General features: G+C 38.0%; 2 protein-coding genes and 2 long non-coding RNA genes across 6 annotated transcripts in view; 2 read left to right on the plus strand and 2 right to left on the minus strand.

Annotated features, from left to right (window-relative positions):
* Positions 1-1,249, minus strand: part of mios (missing oocyte, meiosis regulator, homolog (Drosophila)) — a 28,576-nt gene extending 27,327 nt beyond the window's left edge. The window contains 1 exon segment of the mRNA NM_201333.1: positions 1,186-1,249. The gene's annotated coding sequence lies outside the window, so the exon portion shown is untranslated.
* The window catches only part of LOC141378323 (uncharacterized), a 121,499-nt gene extending 117,513 nt beyond the window's left edge, over positions 1-3,986 (plus strand). The window contains exon 3 of the long non-coding RNA XR_012392536.1: positions 1,642-3,986. This is a non-coding gene — a long non-coding RNA (uncharacterized lncRNA). The remainder of the gene's footprint in view (positions 1-1,641) is intronic.
* LOC101884510 (uncharacterized) lies at positions 2,315-4,023 on the minus strand. The gene is made up of 2 exons (NR_170104.1): positions 3,818-4,023; positions 2,315-2,714 (listed from the first exon to the last, which is right to left on the minus strand). It is a non-coding gene; the product is annotated as an uncharacterized lncRNA (long non-coding RNA).
* A 3,717-nt stretch (positions 4,024-7,740) lies between these two features.
* Positions 7,741-18,699, plus strand: part of col28a1b (collagen, type XXVIII, alpha 1b) — a 37,839-nt gene continuing 26,880 nt past the window's right edge. For 2 of the 3 annotated variants that reach the window (XM_073924501.1, XM_073924500.1), the window contains exons 1-4: positions 7,741-7,812; positions 8,798-8,925; positions 13,175-13,731; positions 17,546-17,566. Coding sequence is in view for 2 of the 3 variants with exons in the window: in XM_073924500.1 (XP_073780601.1) it covers positions 8,805-8,925; positions 13,175-13,731; positions 17,546-17,566 (699 nt within the window). In the remaining variant the exon portion in view is untranslated. 3 annotated transcript variants of the gene reach the window in all.

The following is an 18,699-nucleotide window of genomic DNA, read 5'->3' on the forward strand; positions in this document are numbered from 1 at the left end:
TGTAATAAATGCTCTAAATTACTCTAAAATGGTGACACAGTGGCACAGTAGGTAGTACTGACGCCTCACAGCAAGAAGGTCGCTGGTTTGAGCCTCAGCTAGGTCAGTGGGCGTTTCTGTGAGGAGTTTGCATGTTCTCCTTTCGTTCGCAAGGGTTTCCTCCGGGTGCTCCGGTTTCCCCCAATGTCCAAAGACATGTGGTACAGGTAAATTGGGTAGGCTAAATTGTTTGTAGTGAATGAGTGTGTGGATTTTTCCCAGCGATGGGTTGCAGCTGGAAGGTAAAAACGTGCTGTATAAGTTGGCGTTTCATTCCGCTGTGGGGGCCCTGTATTAATAAATCAAATAGAAAATGAATGAATGAAATTACTCTAAAATTCTTTTAAAAAATGTATTTGAGATTTGTAATAAATATTCAAAACAACATATTCAAAAGAACAAAACAAACATTACCATTTTACTTACACCCATAACTAATAAATCCAGTACACTCCAAGAAACAGACTTGCCATATGGTCTCTTCATTTATTCCGTAATAAATGTAACATATTATAAATTATATTTATTATTAGGTGAACCTGGGAAAATAATAACAGTAATAACTAAAAATAATGTTGATAAATCGCAGCAGGCTTAATAACGTTAGTTATAACCGTGTAAACAATATTCCTTTAATATTTCAGGAAAGGGTTAAAATAAACACGAGTAAAGTTGCACACGAAATTAAAAGTAATGAAGGCAAATGCAATCAAGACATTGTAAATATACTTTTTAAGAACCAAGAGAAATGTAAAAACGCTAAGAGCAAATAGAAGTGTTAACTGTGTAGAAAGAGACCACATTTGAAATAACATCAATAAAATTCTGCCTATATCTAATAAATTCCAGCACTTCGTATAATGAAGTAAATATGATATAAATAAAGATAGAAATGTAAAATAATTATTTAATGAAAAAATAAAAGTTAACTTGTTAATTAACGTGTAAGTTATATTTTAAGTTTAATAGCAGTTAACGCTAGTTAGCCGGTCAGCTAAAAGCTAAGCTAACCATATAAACCTTTTCTTACGCAGAAACACATAACAAAAGACTATTGTCAATATATAATTACACAAAATAAACCCTGAATTGACATATGAGTAAATGACAGTCTGGTTTATATGCGTTTGAAAAATATAAACTCACATTTGACGTGCAAACATGCTGAAGTTTGTTTGGTTTGTGTGAAGTCGGAAGCATCGCAGAATGTAAACAGCGTGACAGAAGAACACAGAATAAAAGTCCCACTGCGTCGACCTCTACCTTCAGCGCAGAGAGATTTTCAGCATTAGTTTTTACGTTCTCTCTTAACCTCCAAGTAATACGGATAAATATACAAGAAAACACACGAATTTACTAAAGGAAAACTTACTTAAAATTAGATTTGTAAAGAAGTTGAGAAATACGCAAAATACATACTGTATTACCGAAAGTTTAACACGCCATAATTCGGAAACTAGATGTTAAATATCCACATAAAAAAACTAAACAATGCTATTTTTATTTAAAAACTACAAAAATACTAATAATTAACAGTAAATACTGTAGTGTTTTTAAATAATAGAAGGGTTCAACGTTAAGGATATTTTCTATTAACGTTAGGTCGATGGGCTCTATGCACGGCGGCGCGTGACGCATTTCCGGTAAAATTTAAGACCCCGAGCCTACTTCCGCCGATCGTACAGTACAGTGCTACAACAGGAGCGCTACTGATAAAAACGAGTAATGTTTTGGACAGTTGTCTTAATGTTTTATGCCATTATAGCCCACTTATATATGTTTATGTCAGCTACATAAATATGACATCTAAACGTTTAAAAGTGTCATTTCAAAGACGTGAGAACAGTACTTGTAGATACCACTGCTGTGTTCAGCAATGCACAGCGTCAAAAATTGAACTCTTACCTTAGTTTCCACACGTTTCCAAAAGACAAAGTCGTGCAGAAGAGGTGGGTTGTTGATATTAAACGTGAGAATTTTACAGAAACAGAAAAAAACAAGAGTGTAGCTGACAATTTCAGTCTAGAAAACTGATCGAGGCTCGAGTGCCAACCGGATGCAGACATTTAAAGAAAGGAGCTTTTATGGCAAATAATAGTTTACTTTCATTGCCTTTGAAGTAAAAAAAAAATGAACATTAATATACATAAACATTTCTTAAGCTACTTTCGAAGTGCATTTTTTAAATTCAGAATAAAGACCTTTATTTTATTCACTGTACATATAAAATATAATTCACTGTATGTAATTTGAAATAAAAATTGTCAAAAAAAAGTAACATTTTGAAAAAAATATTTTATTCAGATGAACAGAAAAAATGACATTGAATCAGTTGTTTTCTTGAATCAGGTGCTTCTTCTGTAACTTGTGCATAGAGAGGTATTTGGGGTTATACGTATTAAATAAATAAATAAACGCCCATCTGTTTCATGGAACTTAACACATAATTGATCCATTCCAAACAATTGTTCATGTGACAACACACATTACACATTTCAGAGTAATGGGCTGTCTGGAAAAGCAAAGCAACCAAATGTTTGCATATCCCACTCTCAGCCACACAAGAGCAGGAGCTATTAACTAGCAGACGATGGCATGGATCTTCTGACGGATGTCCACTCCAGGATGGAGAAGTAACACATAAAATTTTCTAGCTCTGAATCTCATAATGTTACCTAGAAAACAGAAACAAGAATATTAATAGGTTTTTAAAGAGAGTCATTAAAGGCAGTTCACTCAAAACTGAAAATTCTATTTCCTCATCCTTCACTTGTTCCAAACCTGTTTGAGTTTCTTTCTGATGTTTAACACAAACAAAAATACTTTGAAGAAAGCTGGAAACTTGCAACCACTGATATTCATAGTAGTTCTTTTTCATACTATGGAAGTCAATGGTTACAGGTTTTCAGCTTTCTTCAAAATATCTTCTTTTTAAAGGCATCTGCAGCAATATCATCAGATTAAACTACACAGTAAATCATTAATTTAAATTATTTAAAAGTAGCTCCCTTTAGTCACACTTTAAAATAAGGTTTCATTAATTAATGTATTTGCTCACTATTTAAATAACTATTTTATATTTAACATTGTTAAACTAATTTACTAATGAATAAAAATCCAAAGTCATGCTTGTTAACATTAGCTATTACATCGTGAGTTAACAAGCACAATGAATAAGCATTTGTTCATTAATGTAAAAAACTAATAAATATTGAAGTAGACAAATTGTTGATGTGAAATTAACTAATGACACCTTATTGTTTTGGGTCACCCTCCCATTTAATTACAATGTTATCGACTAAACAGAAAGCATGCTATCTACACTGTTACACTGCATCTGTCATCTCCACTGTTTCAGCAATAAATCTCAGCAGTGACAGTGCTATTTGTCTGTTGTGGATGGAACGGCATTGTATTATTTTATTCCTAATATATCTTGCTCAATAATCATGCTTACAAGCTAAGACAGCATCTGTGTTTCTGTAATTATCCGAACTGAACAGTGGTGGTCACTTTAGAACAGTAAAAATATGAATGGGACAGAACTTCACATGGATGCTGTCCTACTCTCAGCTGGTGAGGAGACTCCGATTTCTTCATAGATCTATCGGTAGTAATAAGCTCTCACTGAGATCTTATTCCTGCCCTGTTTTTACCTGACACTTTGAGACAGAATTACGTACACATATGATTATTTTTACTTACGTGATAAAGCTGCAGATGGACGGATCGTAAGAGTATTAACGCTAAAGTTAGCCTTCAGGCTAGCTGAACTTACCTTCATAATTGCACAGGTAGGAAGATGCATACAACTTGAAACCCTTCTCAAGCTTTGCTCTGCGGTGTTGTAGAGCACATCCGGACAATCATTTGCACATCGTTGACCATAATTTACTCGCAAACAGCGAGTAAATATTGACGACTCTGTCATAATACTGTTCACCTCCGCTTTAAATCACCCAGACCGGAAGCTGGACCGCGGCCTTAGACAAAACGCGGAAGTAATGCGTGCATATAGCCCATTGGACCAGTGGTTCAGAGTTGCTTTGCCAAAATTTTCACTGGCCCCACTAAAAAAAAATAAATACAAATAGCTAATTCTTAGCCACATATTTTAAATAATGTGTCAAACATATTACCTGTGAATCTAGAATTTAAATATTTAAAAAATAAAATATTTAGCAGTAGAATAAAGCAGTATGCTCTTACGATGATGAAACTTCTGCTCAGACAATGATCTGAGGACAGCAGCGATGTTTACGAGCGAGCTAAATGCTGCATTGTGTAACTCAATGGTAGAGACGCCACTGTTACTTCATATGTGCTTAAATATCTCTCTGAAATCACGCAAAGACTTTCAAAGTGCGTAAAAGAGTAGTAAGAGTTGAGCATGATACGATGTGAATACTAGTTAGCGCCCATAGCTATATACATTAGATGTCGCCTACCCTGATGTTGTCTATTGGAAGGAATGCGTCAATAGAGCCGTCATTTTAGTACAGGGTAACGCTCCTTTGAAATGAACGCCATCTAGCGGTCACATAATCTAATGACTAAATGTTATGACAACTTGATCAACTTCTTTTATATATATATATATATATATATATATATATATATATATATATATATATATATATATATATATATATATATATATATATATATATATATATATATATATATATATATATATATATGTATACTTGACATTACTTTTTTTTCTCACCACCTCACTGGTCTTTTTCACAAGACAAAATTTTATTGTTGGAAACTGTATTTTCTATACTTAATTTTGACTTTTGCATGCTAAAAGTACTTGAGTAGGAGACGTTTTACTTGATTTGGGTCATTAAAAACACTCCCTATGATGTATGTACCTATACCTGCTGTAGTCAACGTAAATCCTACTGGAGGTTGACATAAAACCAAAACAACACCCTATCTTGTCTTAGGACATTTTATTTGGCAAATTTTGAAATAACAGTAAGTTTGACAAAATATGTAGTATAATTTGCTGTTTTTTAACATACAGAATAATAATAATAGATATAGTTATGAAACAACCATAACATAACACCAAACGTTGACTAATGAAGGTACATTTATAACAACTATTTATTTGTTAGACTACTGTATTGTCAAACCATGTTGCATACAAACGCATTCAACAGACTTATATGACAGTGCATTGCTGTAGAGGACGAATAAAACACGAGACAGGTGTTTAGAAAGAGTATAGTTTATTTAGTTTGACATGCAAACTTATCTAAACAAGACACACTGTCAGAAAACAGCCCGGAAACATTATAATGCGCGCGCTCATGAATATAACCCGCGGTTGTCTTCAACTGTTGTCTTCAATAGTCCTTCTTTGCTCAACAGCTCAGCTGAAAAACAAAGCAAAACATTAAAACAGTCAGACATAGAGCAAAGAGCATAGAATTACCAAGAGGCGACACTCTACAATTTGGGGAACAATAACGCACTTTTTTTTATTTAGAAATATTAAAAGAATTTATAATATGTGTAATTATACTATATAAATGTATATTCATAGAATTTATATTTATAAAAATAAACTGAAAAAACATTAAAATTTCAAACAATTAAAAATAATAATTTAATTTAATATTTAAACATGCATTTACATTTATACACACATATATACAATTAAACTAATAACGGTCTGCATTATGAACGAGTCAGTGATTCAGCAGGTAAAGAACTTTCAGAATGAATAAAACATGTGCCTTTTAAAACTTCCCTTTGCTGCCAAAAGGTGGTAGCAGATGGCAAATAATAATTTATAAATAAATGTATTTATTTATAAATATAATTTATAAATAAATGCATTGCACAAATATATTTTATTTCATCTCATAGCTTATATATTAATTTAAGTATACGTCTTAAACATTTCTCACTTTTCTACGACAAATCTGACGAGAAACACCTGAGGGAAAAACCTGAGGCACGACTCGAAGCTCTACAAGATAATATTCATCAAATGAAATGCAACCGGAAAGCAGTTTTTGTGGACTCTCTCTGTCACTCATTAGTATCCTGTTCCCTCCTGTCATGCCAAAATGAATGAAAGCCCGTCTGGCAGCGTCCACTTCAGCCATAACTCACCTTATATCTGTTATCAAGCATCTAAAAATACAGCTCCTGAGATGAAGAGCATCTGACAGTCAGGGCTAATGATGAAACTTCTGCTCAGACAATGATCTGAGGACAGCAGCGATGTTTACGAGCGAGCTAAATGCTGCATTGTGTAACTCAATGGTAGCAGGGCTGCCAACTTTTGGTTTTAGCCTGGAGTGAGAATTTTTGCCTCGCCCTTTCAACTCAAGCCACGCCCCCCACAAAGCCACACCCCTTTTTATTTATACACACACACACACATAATAAAGGGCGACACGGTGGCTCAGTGGTTAGCACTGTCGCCTCACAGCAAGAAGGTCACTGGTTTGAGCCTCAGCTGGGTCAGTTGGCATTTCTGTGTGGAGTTTGCATGTTCTCCCTGTGTTGGCGTTGGTTTCCTTGGAGTGCTCCGGTTTCCTCCACAGTCCAAAGACATGTGCTATAGGTGAACGGAATAAATTGGCCGTAGTGTATGAGTGTGAATGGGTGTGTATGGGTGTTTCCCAATACTGGGTTGTAGCTGGAAGGGCATCAGTGCATGTGCTGGATAAGTTGGCGGTTCATTCTGCTGTGGCGAGCCCTGTTGAATAAAGGGACTTAACCGAAGGAAAATTCATGAATAAATAAAAAAAAATCAACGTTTTTTTTTTTGCACAAAAGTAAATGTAAACATGTGTGGACCAATATGAGGATGAGTAATGAATGAAATATTTTTCTGTGCTCCGTTCCTTTAAAAGTGTTTGAATAGTTCAGATGAGTCAGAGATCTCGGGAGGTTCTGCAGGTTCTCCAGATTTCACATGGGTGCCGTTTATTTGAATTGTTGTCAAGGAATCAGCAGCTTTTGTGGAAAAAATGAGCGTCCTCCAAACAATCTCTCAGCATTCATCTGCAAAACAGATCTAAACACCCGGAAATACTGGAAAGCTTGCAGTACTTCACTCCAGTTTAAAAACAGAATAAAATATTATGTGTGTTATGAATATGTTTAATTTTTAAAATATTTATTATGTAATAATTATTTCATTCATTTTCCTTCAGCTTATATTTATCATGGGTCTCCACAACGGACCAACTTGTATGTTTTACACAGTGGATGCCCGTCTAGCTGCAACCCATTACTGGTAAACAGCCATACACTCCTGTTCTCTCACACACACACACACTAAAGCCAATTTAGTTTCTTCAATTTACCTAGCGTATGTCTTTGGACTGTGGGGGAAACCGAAGCACCCGGAGGAAACTCACTCCAACATGGAGAGAACAAGCAAACTCCACAAAGAAATGCCAACTGACCCAGTCGGGAATCAAACTAGTGATCTTCTTGCTGTTAGGCGACTCCTCTAACAACTGAGCCACTGTGTCGTACTTATATAATATTGTATAAATATATTTTTCTCTAATATACGCAAGTAAATAAATTAAAAGTTGATAAAAGATAGAAGTTTTTAGAAGCCATCCTGTACCTCATTGTTTGTGTGTGTGTGTGTGTGTGTGTGTGTGTGAGAGTGAGTGAGTCAGTGATGTTGGTCTAATCAGCACAGAACTCAGAAGTCAGCCAGAACAGAAAGTGCTTCAAACAGGAGACACGAGCATGTGGATTTTCTCTGTATTTGCATAAGTCAAGGTAAGCGCTTCATATTTTCTTGGAATCACTCTTATTTACTCTAAGGGTTGATCCTGAGTATATCAAATACTCCATTTTTGAGTTTTTAATTGATTTTTATTTCTTTTTGAGATATTAAAGCCTGTTTAAAGCAAATAAACATTAGCATTATGACAATAGAAGCTGTGCTGAAAATATTGTTGAGTTCTTTATAATAACACTCATCCTCATAATAATAATAAGATTATTTATTTATATATTTTTCAACTACAGCAAACATGCATTGAAAAAAAATGGCTCACTAAATTTTTGTAAACAATTTATACGGGCTGAATTTAAACAAACAAAGTTGAAATTTTTTAATTTGATTTGTTTAAATTAACATAAAATAAATAGTTAGCAACCAGTTACCTTAAAAAAAAATTGTAAATCCAATTAATAATTTTTTTGTGTGATATAACTTTTGTGTGAATTAACTGGTTTGCAGTTATTTTTAGTTAGTTTGCAGAATTTTTGTTCAAGTTCAGCCCATAAAAATTGTTTGCAACCACCTACAAAAATTGAGCAAATCAAATAAACCATTTTTTCAGTGAATGTTCTGATTCTCGTTGAACATGCAGTAAAATTGTTTATTAAAGGGGTTCACCCAAAAATGGAAATCCGGCACTAAATTCATGCCCTTTACTTGTTTCAAACCATTATTAGTTTCTTCCTTCTACCACAATAGTAGATATTTTACAGAAATCTGGAAATCTGTGACCATTGACTTCCATAGCCAAAAAATGTTAATGAAACAAAGTTAATGCTTACAGGTTTTTAACTTTCCTCAAAATCTTCATTCGTGTTCAACAGAAGATAGAAACTAATAAAGGTTTTTAACAAGTGAGTAAATGATGACAGAATACTCATTTTGAGGTGAACTGTTCATTAAAGTCAACAAGAAAGTGCTGGATTTTGAAATGCAGGATGTTCTGCAGAAAGTCTGATTTGTCTGTTTGTCTTTAAGGTTCGACATGAATGAAAGCGTGCTGCTTGTGTGTGTGAGTCTTTGGCTGCTTGTATCTGCGGCCAGATGCCAGAACAGAAGACAGTCTGGAGAAACACCGAACAACCTCACCACAAAACAAGACAATGGTAAATGTTTCAGTCTTGGCTTCTCTCTTATTGACTTGTCTTAAAGGGATAGTTCACCCAAAAAATGAAAATTCTGCCATTTTCTCATCCTCCACTTGTTTTAAACCCGTTTGTGTTTCTTCTGTTGGACACAAAGACAGATGTGTGGATGACAGTAGAAGGCTAAACAAATTTGCTTAATTCCATATAGTCCATTTTTCAAGCCATAGTCCATTTTTTTGGTTTTCTAACTCTAAACAACCTGTTTTCCATGCACTGTAAAAAAAAAAAAAAAAAAAATCTATAATTTTACGGTTTATTTCCAGAAGCTGGGGTGCTCAAATAATGTAGCCCATAGTTTATAGCAAGCATCATGTTTTTAGTTAGATTGTGTCGTCTGTCATAGGTCTGTTGTTTACTGAGAAGATATATTATTTGAGTTTATCACCAGAACTAGATACTGTAAAATGCAGTGTTTCCTGTAGGATTTTTTCCCGCTGTGGCTGCAGGTCTTTTAAACAAATCCAAAATATGTCAGCATCATTTCATTGTACAAGTCATCAGGCCCGGCCCTAACCTATATGGCGCCCTAGGCTAGATTTCAGGTGGCGCCCCGTCACATCGCAGTAAATTCCACTGCTAGTGTATAGTCATAAGAAACTAAATAGCTTTTTGAGCGACTACTACAAGCTGGGAAAACGTCAGATAAATATGCCAATGCAATCAACATCACTGCTGAATAGATCTAATATTTACACATTTGCTTGAGGAAGTAATGATGGGGCTAGTTACATTACTATTACTATTTTCCATAACATCTATGCCCTTCCATACCATTAGCTGACGTTAAAACTAACAGATAGCACTATAGCTATTTATTGATTAGCAATGTTATGTCATATCTGTCAACGTTGGGATGTAAAAAATATGGGACAACACATAGCTTCAAATGATAGAAAACATAGCAAACAATAGAAAATATTGGCAATAAAATAAAAGGTTTAACCTATTAAAAACAATGGCCTATACAGAAATTAAATAAAGCTATAAAATTTAGTTGACTTTTAATTGTATTTGCACATTGATTAAAGTCACTAGTTATTTAGTGAAGAGCAGCAAATGAATCTCTCATTGTGTTTTGTTTGATAACAGAGAAGTTAATGTAAGAATGCACAGATCTATATGAATGAATGAATGAAGCATTCGACTACTGTAGAAACTGTTTGTGCTCATTTAAGAGAAAATTGGTTGTGTTTAAAATAAAACACGCAGGACAAAGCAAAAAAAAAAAAAAAAAGCACTTTTCCGACGGTGCCTTACTGAGAGCTCCACTCCGCGCGAGCTCAGCTCTCCCGGCTAAACGCATATCCCCAGCTAAACGGAGCAGTGGTCATAATGTCGAGTGAAAAAAAAAAAAGGACTGCTGTGAAACATAACCAGCTTTGTCTTTTTGTAGGAAACACACTTTCTTTTTAGGCTAAGATGTATTTGAGTTATTGCCATCTATCACTGAATGTGTCACAAACAAAACCAGCTTAACCGCGCTCATTTCTGGCGCCCCCCCTGGATGTACAGCGCCCTTAGCATTAGCCTATTCTGCCTATGCCACGGGCCGGCCCTGCAAGTCATCACATGCACTAGAGTCTGTTCAATTGTCAAAATTAGCCAAGAACATAATACACAGTGTTTCCTCTAGGATTTTTTGCCAGCTGTGGCGGCAGGTCTATTACACAAATCTACCAACTACCTCTGGCGTTATTTCAATGACAAATGGAGAAATGTGGTCAGCGCAGTATTACACGCCAGGATCGCATTCATGTAACGTTAATACGAGCATGCCAATCTCTGCTTGCGGGCCGATTTCCTCTGAGGGCGCACAAGAAGTCTTGTGCAAGAGCAAACACAGATTTATTCGCAGATCTTCTTGTGCGCTCTCAAATAAACACTGCTGAAGTGCGATTTAGTCCGTTTATGTAGTGAGTATGTCTCCAACTTTTATTAGATTTGCTAGGAGTATAAATGTCTACAATAGATCGGTGTTAATGCATCCTGGAGTAAAGTGAAACAGCAATAAACTCCAGCAAGATACCGTTAAAGTCTTTGTATGCAGAATCACAGACCCTTATCTATAAATAAAGTATAATTTTGGAAACTGTGTTCATCTTAACTGAAAGCTACGTCGTGTTTGCTGGCCTTACGTATCGCACACCTGTCAGTAAGTCAGTCAGTCTGTCAGCACGTCATCTTAAAGTGTTAAACAAATAGCGCACAGCCCTACTATGGTAACAGAAAAGTTTGCGCTGTTATAATTCACTTACCTTTGAATGCGTTTTGGTTCAATTATAACCCGCTATTAAGAACAACAACAACAACAACAATGAATGATTTGTTTTGAATAAATAAGAAGCTGTAGCTGTGGCGGGATGAATTTTGGTGTGGCGCCCCACCATGGAAGAATGTATGTAGCGGAAACCATGTAATGTTTAAACAAAACTAAATAAAAATAATGGGACAGTATCGGGATCGGATCTGTATCGGTTGATATCGGTATGAATTTTGGTATTAAGATTGGATCGGTTTAAAAAAAATGGTATCGGTGCATCCCTACTCTATGGCATCAGTATGAAAAATCTCTGTGAAGTTGGCACTCCATAAAAAGTTGAAGCTACACCATTTGTTTCTGCTATGTTTGTGCACAATTGTGCTAGTTTGGTGTTTTAGATATTAAACCTGTTTTTTGACAGTGTCACTTTACTCTTCACCCAATGTTACTCAAATCTCCAAATCAGCTCAGTCTGATTGTATCATTGAAACAAAAGCTGTATCTATTTTCCTTTTTTTAAATAAAACCAAAATGGTTTCAGAAGTGGTGATGACACACTTCACCCCAGTTTGTCTAAATGGCAAAAAAACTGATGTAGTTTGTTTCCTCTCGATTTGTCCCATTGAAATAAACTCCATATATTATTCCATCTTTGTAGAATACCAAACAGAACTGACAGGCAGTGACACCACTGTGCACCCTCACAAATACTGGCGTCACACTGACAAAAAAAAATACTGTTTAATGTCTCAAACACCAAACCAGCACAAAAGGTTCTTCAGTGAGGCTTTTTTAGATCAGTGTTTCTCAACCACGTTCCTGCAGGACCACCAGCTGCAGGAATCATTAATTATGAGCTGATGATCTAAATCGTGTGTTTAGTTGAGAAAACATGGAAAATGTGCAGAGCTGACGGTCCTCCAGGAACGTGGTTGAGAAACACTGCTAATATCAAACAGTGTTCGGTCAATTTTTCCTATACCCCATCAGACTTTACTACCTCCCATTCAAAATACAGTGGTCTCAAGCTTCATTCCTTGAGGGCCACAGCACTGCAGAGTTTAGCTCCAACCATCTCCAACTCACACCTGCTTAATAGTTTATGAACACTTTGATTCGTTGGTTCAGATGCATTTAATTAGGGTTGGGGCAAAACTGTGCAGAGCTCTCCAGGAATCGAGTTTGAGACCTATGAGGTAGCACATTATGATGACGAAATATGATGCCTATCAGACTGTGCTACCAGCATAACTTTTGATGTGGAGTGGTGTGATATGAGGATGTACAGTAATATTGCCCTAACCTCCAAACCGTTCAAATACAGTGTTAGCATATTCTGTCTTGTAGGATTGAAATGGCAATAGTTCTTTGAAGAACTTAGCTGCAGATGAAAGTTTAGAACCAGTTGAGTGTGAGTAAATGGTGAGGAAATGTTGATTTTTGGGTAAATATCCAAAATGATCTTTGTTAAACCCCTCAAAAATGGTGCATGTAAACTTGTCTTCATTAAACATTCATTTAAATAAAAGTTCATCCAAAATTAACCCTTCACTTGTTCCGTTTGAGTTTCTTTCTTCTGTTGAACACAAAAGATGATATTTCTACGAAAGCTAGAAACAAGTAACCCATTAACATCCATGGTATTTGTTTTTCCTATTATTATTAGTGTCCCACTTGTGACGATATACAGCCACATCGCACAGCTAAGAGTGTGATGTTGTATTTACACAACAGTTTGCAACATAATCGTGTGTATACAAAAGAAAATCAAACACGGAGAGTCTCAAAACCCTTTTATAAGAGCTTTCTTCAAAATATTTTTAGAGTTTAACAGAATAAAAACTTAAAAAGGTTAGTAACCACCTGAGGGAGAGTAAATAGTGAGCACATTTAATTTATTTTTTAATTGAACTACCACTTCAAACCTTATACCATGTCTCATTTCAGCGTGTTCACTAGAGGTCGCCTTCATCCTGGACAGCTCTGAGAGTGCCAAAGGTCTTCTGTTTTCCCGCCAGAAAGAGTTTGTGCGCAGCTTCAGTAGGCGGCTGATGGAGATGCAGGTGTCCGGCTGGCACCTGAGGACACGTTTGGCGCTTATCTACTACAGCAGTTCAGTGCATATCAACCAACACTTCAATGACTGGCAGGACCTCGACGTCTTTCTGGACCAACTGGAAGATGCCAGCTACATCGGCCAGGGCACGTACTCCACATATGCCATTTCCAACGCCACACAACTTTTCATCCGCGAGACCTCAGGGCAGAGTGTCAGAGTTTCACTGCTCATGACCGATGGCTCTGACCATCCACGAAACCCTGACATCATGACGGTGGTCGCCGAAGCCAAAAGCCACAATATCAAGATCTTTGCGATAGGGCTGTCGATGCGGGCGATGGACAGCAACAGCGCTAAACTGAGGGCAGTGGCGAGCAGTCCAGCGCAGCAGTATTTCCACAGCCTCACAGACCGTGGCCTGGAGGAACGGCTCCTGCAGCAGATTGTGAGACTTTTAGTCACTCAACGTTTCTATATCATATTTACAGTGACAGTCAGGGGCAATGCTAGCAAGTTTGGGCTCTTTGACTGTAGGCGCTCCAAAAGTCAGTTAAAATCTATGGCCTTAGAATTGTTCTAATCCCATCCACACGCCCAAGGTCCACTATGTAGTTGACAATAGCCTACACCTCCTCTTACCTTAAACCTAACTATCACAGTAGCATGAGCCTGCCTTAGTGGGTGGTACAAGGTCCACTACGTAGTTGACGCGATAGCCTACACCTCTCCCTACCTTAAACCTAACCATCACAGTAGCATGAGCCTACCTTAGTGGGTGGTACAAGGTCCACTACGTAGTTGACGATCGCCTACACATCCCCTTACCTCAATCCTAACCATCACAGTAGCATGAGCATACCTTAGTGGGTGGTACAAAGTCCACTACGTAGTTGACGATCGCCTACACCTCCCCTTACCTTAAACCTAACCATCACAGTAGCATGAGCATACCTTAGTGGGTGGTACAAGGTCCACCACGTAGTTGACGCGATCGCCTACACCTCTCCCTACCTTAAACCTAACCATCACAGTAGCATGAGCCTACATTAGTGGGTGGTACAAGGTCTACTACGTAGTTGACGCGATCGCCTACACCTCTCCCTACCTTAAACCTAACCATCACAGTAGCATGAGCCTACATTAGTGGGTGGTAAAAGGTCCACTACGTAGTTGACGATCGCCTACACCTCCCCTTACCTTAATCCTAACCATCACAGAAGCAAGAGCATACCTTAGTGGGTGGTACAAGGTCCACTACATAGTTGACGATCACCTACACCTGTCCCTACCTTAAACCTAACCATCACAGTAGCATGAGCCTACCTTAGTGGGTGGTACAAGGTCCACTACGTAGTTGACGATCGCCTACACATCCCCTTACCTCAATCCTAACCATCACAGTAGCATGAGCATACCTTAGTGGGTGGTACAAAGTCCACTACGTAGTTGACGATCGCCTACACCTCCCCTTACCTTAAACCTAACCATCACAGTAGCATGAGCATACCTTAGTGGGTGGTACAAGGTCCACCACGTAGTTGACGCGATCGCCTACACCTCTCCCTACCTTAAACCTAACCATCACAGTAGCATGAGCCTACATTAGTGGGTGGTACAAGGTCTACTACGTAGTTGACGCGATCGCCTACACCTCTCCCTACCTTAAACCTAACCATCACAGTAGCATGAGCCTACATTAGTGGGTGGTAAAAGGTCCACTACGTAGTTGACGATCGCCTACACCTCCCCTTACCTTAATCCTAACCATCACAGAAGCAAGAGCATACCTTAGTGGGTGGTACAAGGTCCACTACATAGTTGACGATCACCTACACCTCTCCCTACCTTAAACCTAACCATCACAGTTGCATGAGCCTACCTTAGTGGGTGGTACAAGGTCCACTACATAGTTGACGATCGCCTTTACCTCCCCCTAAACCCAACCATCACAGTAGCATTGATGCTACATTGGTGTTGGTACAAGGTCCACTACATAGTTGACAATCACCTACACCTCCCTCTACCCTAAACCCAACCATCACTGTAGCATGGACGCTACCTTAGTGGGTGGTACAAATCAAATCAAATCACTTTTATTGTCACATCAAGCACTGATTGAAAAGCTTAGGTGCTGGCTCACGACAGTACAAAATGCAGATAGTGCAAATACAACGACAGTGCAAATTAAAGGCAGTGCAAATACAATGACAATGTGAAATTGACAGCAAGATGTGCAATGAATAGGTGTCTACATAGTTGTAGGCAGCATTGTTTCAAGTATGGATTGGTTATAGTGCAGTACATGCTACATATTGATGGTGTGCAGTGAGGGGTATGGAAGAGTCTCTGTGTGGTGTGTTAAGTGTTCATCAGCCTGATAGTCTGAGGGAAGAAGCTTTCCTTCAGCCGGCTGGTGCGTGATCGGATGCTGCAGAACCGTCTGGTCCACAACATAGTTGATGATAGCTTACACCTCCCCCTACCCTAAACCCAACCATCACAATAGCATGGGCGCCACCTTAGTGGATGGTACTAGCTCCACTACGTAGTTGACAATCGCCTACACCTCCCTCTACCCTAAACTCAACCATCAAAGTAGCATGGGTGCTACCATAGTGGGCAGTACAAGGTCCACTACATAGTTTACAATCACCTTTACCTCCTCTTACTGTAAACTCAACAGTCACAGTAACATGGGCGCTGCCTTAGTGGGTGGTTCAAGTTCCACTACATAGTTGACTATCGCCTACACCTTCCTCTATCTTAAACCCAACTGTCACAGTAGCATGGGCGCTACCTTAGTGGGTGGTACAAGGTCCACTATGTACAGTAGTTGACGATCGCCTATGTCATCAAGCTGCAGACTGCAGCGGGGACATCTTGAAATATTTTGAAAACCTTTGAGGGGCATGTGCTCAAGGTGAACACCCATGGGGAGGTGGTGAGTAATCTTGAAATGAAGGGGGAGCGGGCAGTTTAGGGGTGGATTATCTAAAGCAGGGGTGTCAAACTCAATTCCTGGAGGGCCGAAGCCCTGCACAGTTTAGTTCCAACCCTGCTTCAACACACTTACCTGTAGGTTTCAAACAAGCCTGAAGGACTCAATTAGTTTGATCAGGTGTGTTTAATTAGGGTTGGAACTAAACTGTGCAGAGCTGCGGCCCTTTTGGAACTGAGTTTGACACCTGTGATCTAAAGAGTAGGCGGGGGTGGGGGGCAGCCCTGTGTAGAGACTATCCAAGAGCAGAGAGGGGGGTGGGTACTGGTTGGGTAGGATGCCGCACGCGAACTGGAAAGCCAGGGTGGGGTTGTTGGGGGGGGGGGGGGGGGGGGGGGGGAGGGGGTGGATTGATGTCGCTGGGGCACTTCAGATCATTTTGGAAGGGGACTTTCTATCCAAAACTAAAAAGGGCAGGTTGAGTCCTATGTGTGCACGTGCCTGGTGGGGGGACTAAAATATTATTTTCATAAATATATCTGTTAAATAAATCTGTTTCGTTTAAATGCACCAAAATACATTGCCTATATTTACTGAAAAATGGATAAAAATATTCATTTTCAAAATAGGGTGTACTCAATTATGCTAATTATGCTATATATATATATATATATATATATATATATATATATATATATATATAAACAAATTTGCTCATTTCGAATGTACTGTAAAATAATTGTGTGTATTTTTGTTTTGCAGTTTTTGATAATTCTACTGAATATTCTGAAAATGAGAAAAACACTAGGAGGACCTTAATGCACTTCATAACCTCTTAAAAACATGCCGTCAGACAGAAATGTGCCATTCACTTTCAGTTTTCACAACTTTAGATTCTGATTAACTTCAACACAAGCCATTCATATTGCTTTTTAAGAAATATCTTTCTAATTTTACAGCCTAGAGGAAATGTTGCTGTTATTTGGGGTCAGACAATGGATGCTTAATACAGCCTTTGGTTTAATTGCGTGAGTCTGAGATCCAAATACAGCAACCAGTGTTCAGTGTAGGGTGTCCCGAAGTGAAGTTCACACACCAGTGCCTGAATGAAATCTGTGTGAGGGATTTTCCATGTAAACACAGAAGAACTTGATGCCTGTGAAATGTCAAGCACTGTCTCTGATCACACAACATCAGTCTATTACAGATGCACCATAAAGTTTCTCACGTCACGCATAATATCTGGCAATAAATTGCACTTGTTTTGTGATGCTTGATATAGACTTGTGTCCTAATGCTTTCTATTTTCTCTTTTCTTCAGGAAACGATTGCAAAGCAGGACGTAAGTACTACTAACTATTAGGAAGATGTTAAGCAACTACAAAATGCTTAGATACTTTGATGACACATTTCAAATGTCAAGATCATTTCATCTAAAATAAAGTATAAAACCTTAATGCTACTTGATTGATCACCATATAGCACAGTAATAATCAGAATTAATAAATGATACAAATAAGCATCTATCTGGATGCATACAGTATGCTCATGATCAAAAAACAATAATAAACGATATTATATATACATATATATATATACACACACACATACATACATACATACATACATACATACACATATATATATATATATATATATATATATATATATATATATATATATATATATATATATATATATATATATATATATATACACACACACACACACACTGCACATACACATACACAAAAACACACACTTACCGGCCACTTTCTTAGGTAGACCTGTCCAACTGCAAATGTCTAATCAGCCAATCACATGGCAGCAACTCAGTGCATTTAGGCATGTAGACATGGTCAAGACGATCTGCTGCAGTTCAAACCGAGCATCAGAATGAGGAAGAAAGGGGATTTAATTGACTTTGAATGTGGCATGGTTGTTGGTGTCAGACGGGCTGGTCTGAGTATTTCAGAAACTGCTGATCTACTGGGATTTTCACACACAACCATCTCTTGAGTTTACAGAGAATGGTCTGAAAAAAAGAAAATATCCAGTGAGCGGCAGTTCTGTGTGCGCAAATGCCTTGTTAAGGTCAGATGAGAATGGCCAGACTGGTTTTAGCTGATAGAAAGGCAACAGTAACTCAAATATTGAAAAAAAAAAAAACGTTGCATGGTGTAATGAGTCTCAATTTCTGCTGCGAAATTCGGACGGCAGGGTCAGAATTTGCCATCAACAACATAAGAGCATGGACCCATCCTGTTTTGTATCAACAGTTCAGGCTGGTAGTGGTGGTGTAATGGAGTAGGGGATGTTTTCTTTGCACACTTTGGCCCATTAGTACCAATTTAGCATTGTGTCAACGTCACAGGCTACCTGAGTATTATTGCTGACCATGTCCATCCCTTCGTGACCACAGTGCTCCCATCTTCTGATGGCTACTTACAGAAGGACTTCCAGCGCCATGTCATA

This window comes from Danio rerio, chromosome 16 (assembly GCF_049306965.1).
Source record: "Danio rerio strain Tuebingen ecotype United States chromosome 16, GRCz12tu, whole genome shotgun sequence".
Classification (NCBI taxonomy): Eukaryota; Metazoa; Chordata; class Actinopteri; order Cypriniformes; family Danionidae; genus Danio; species Danio rerio.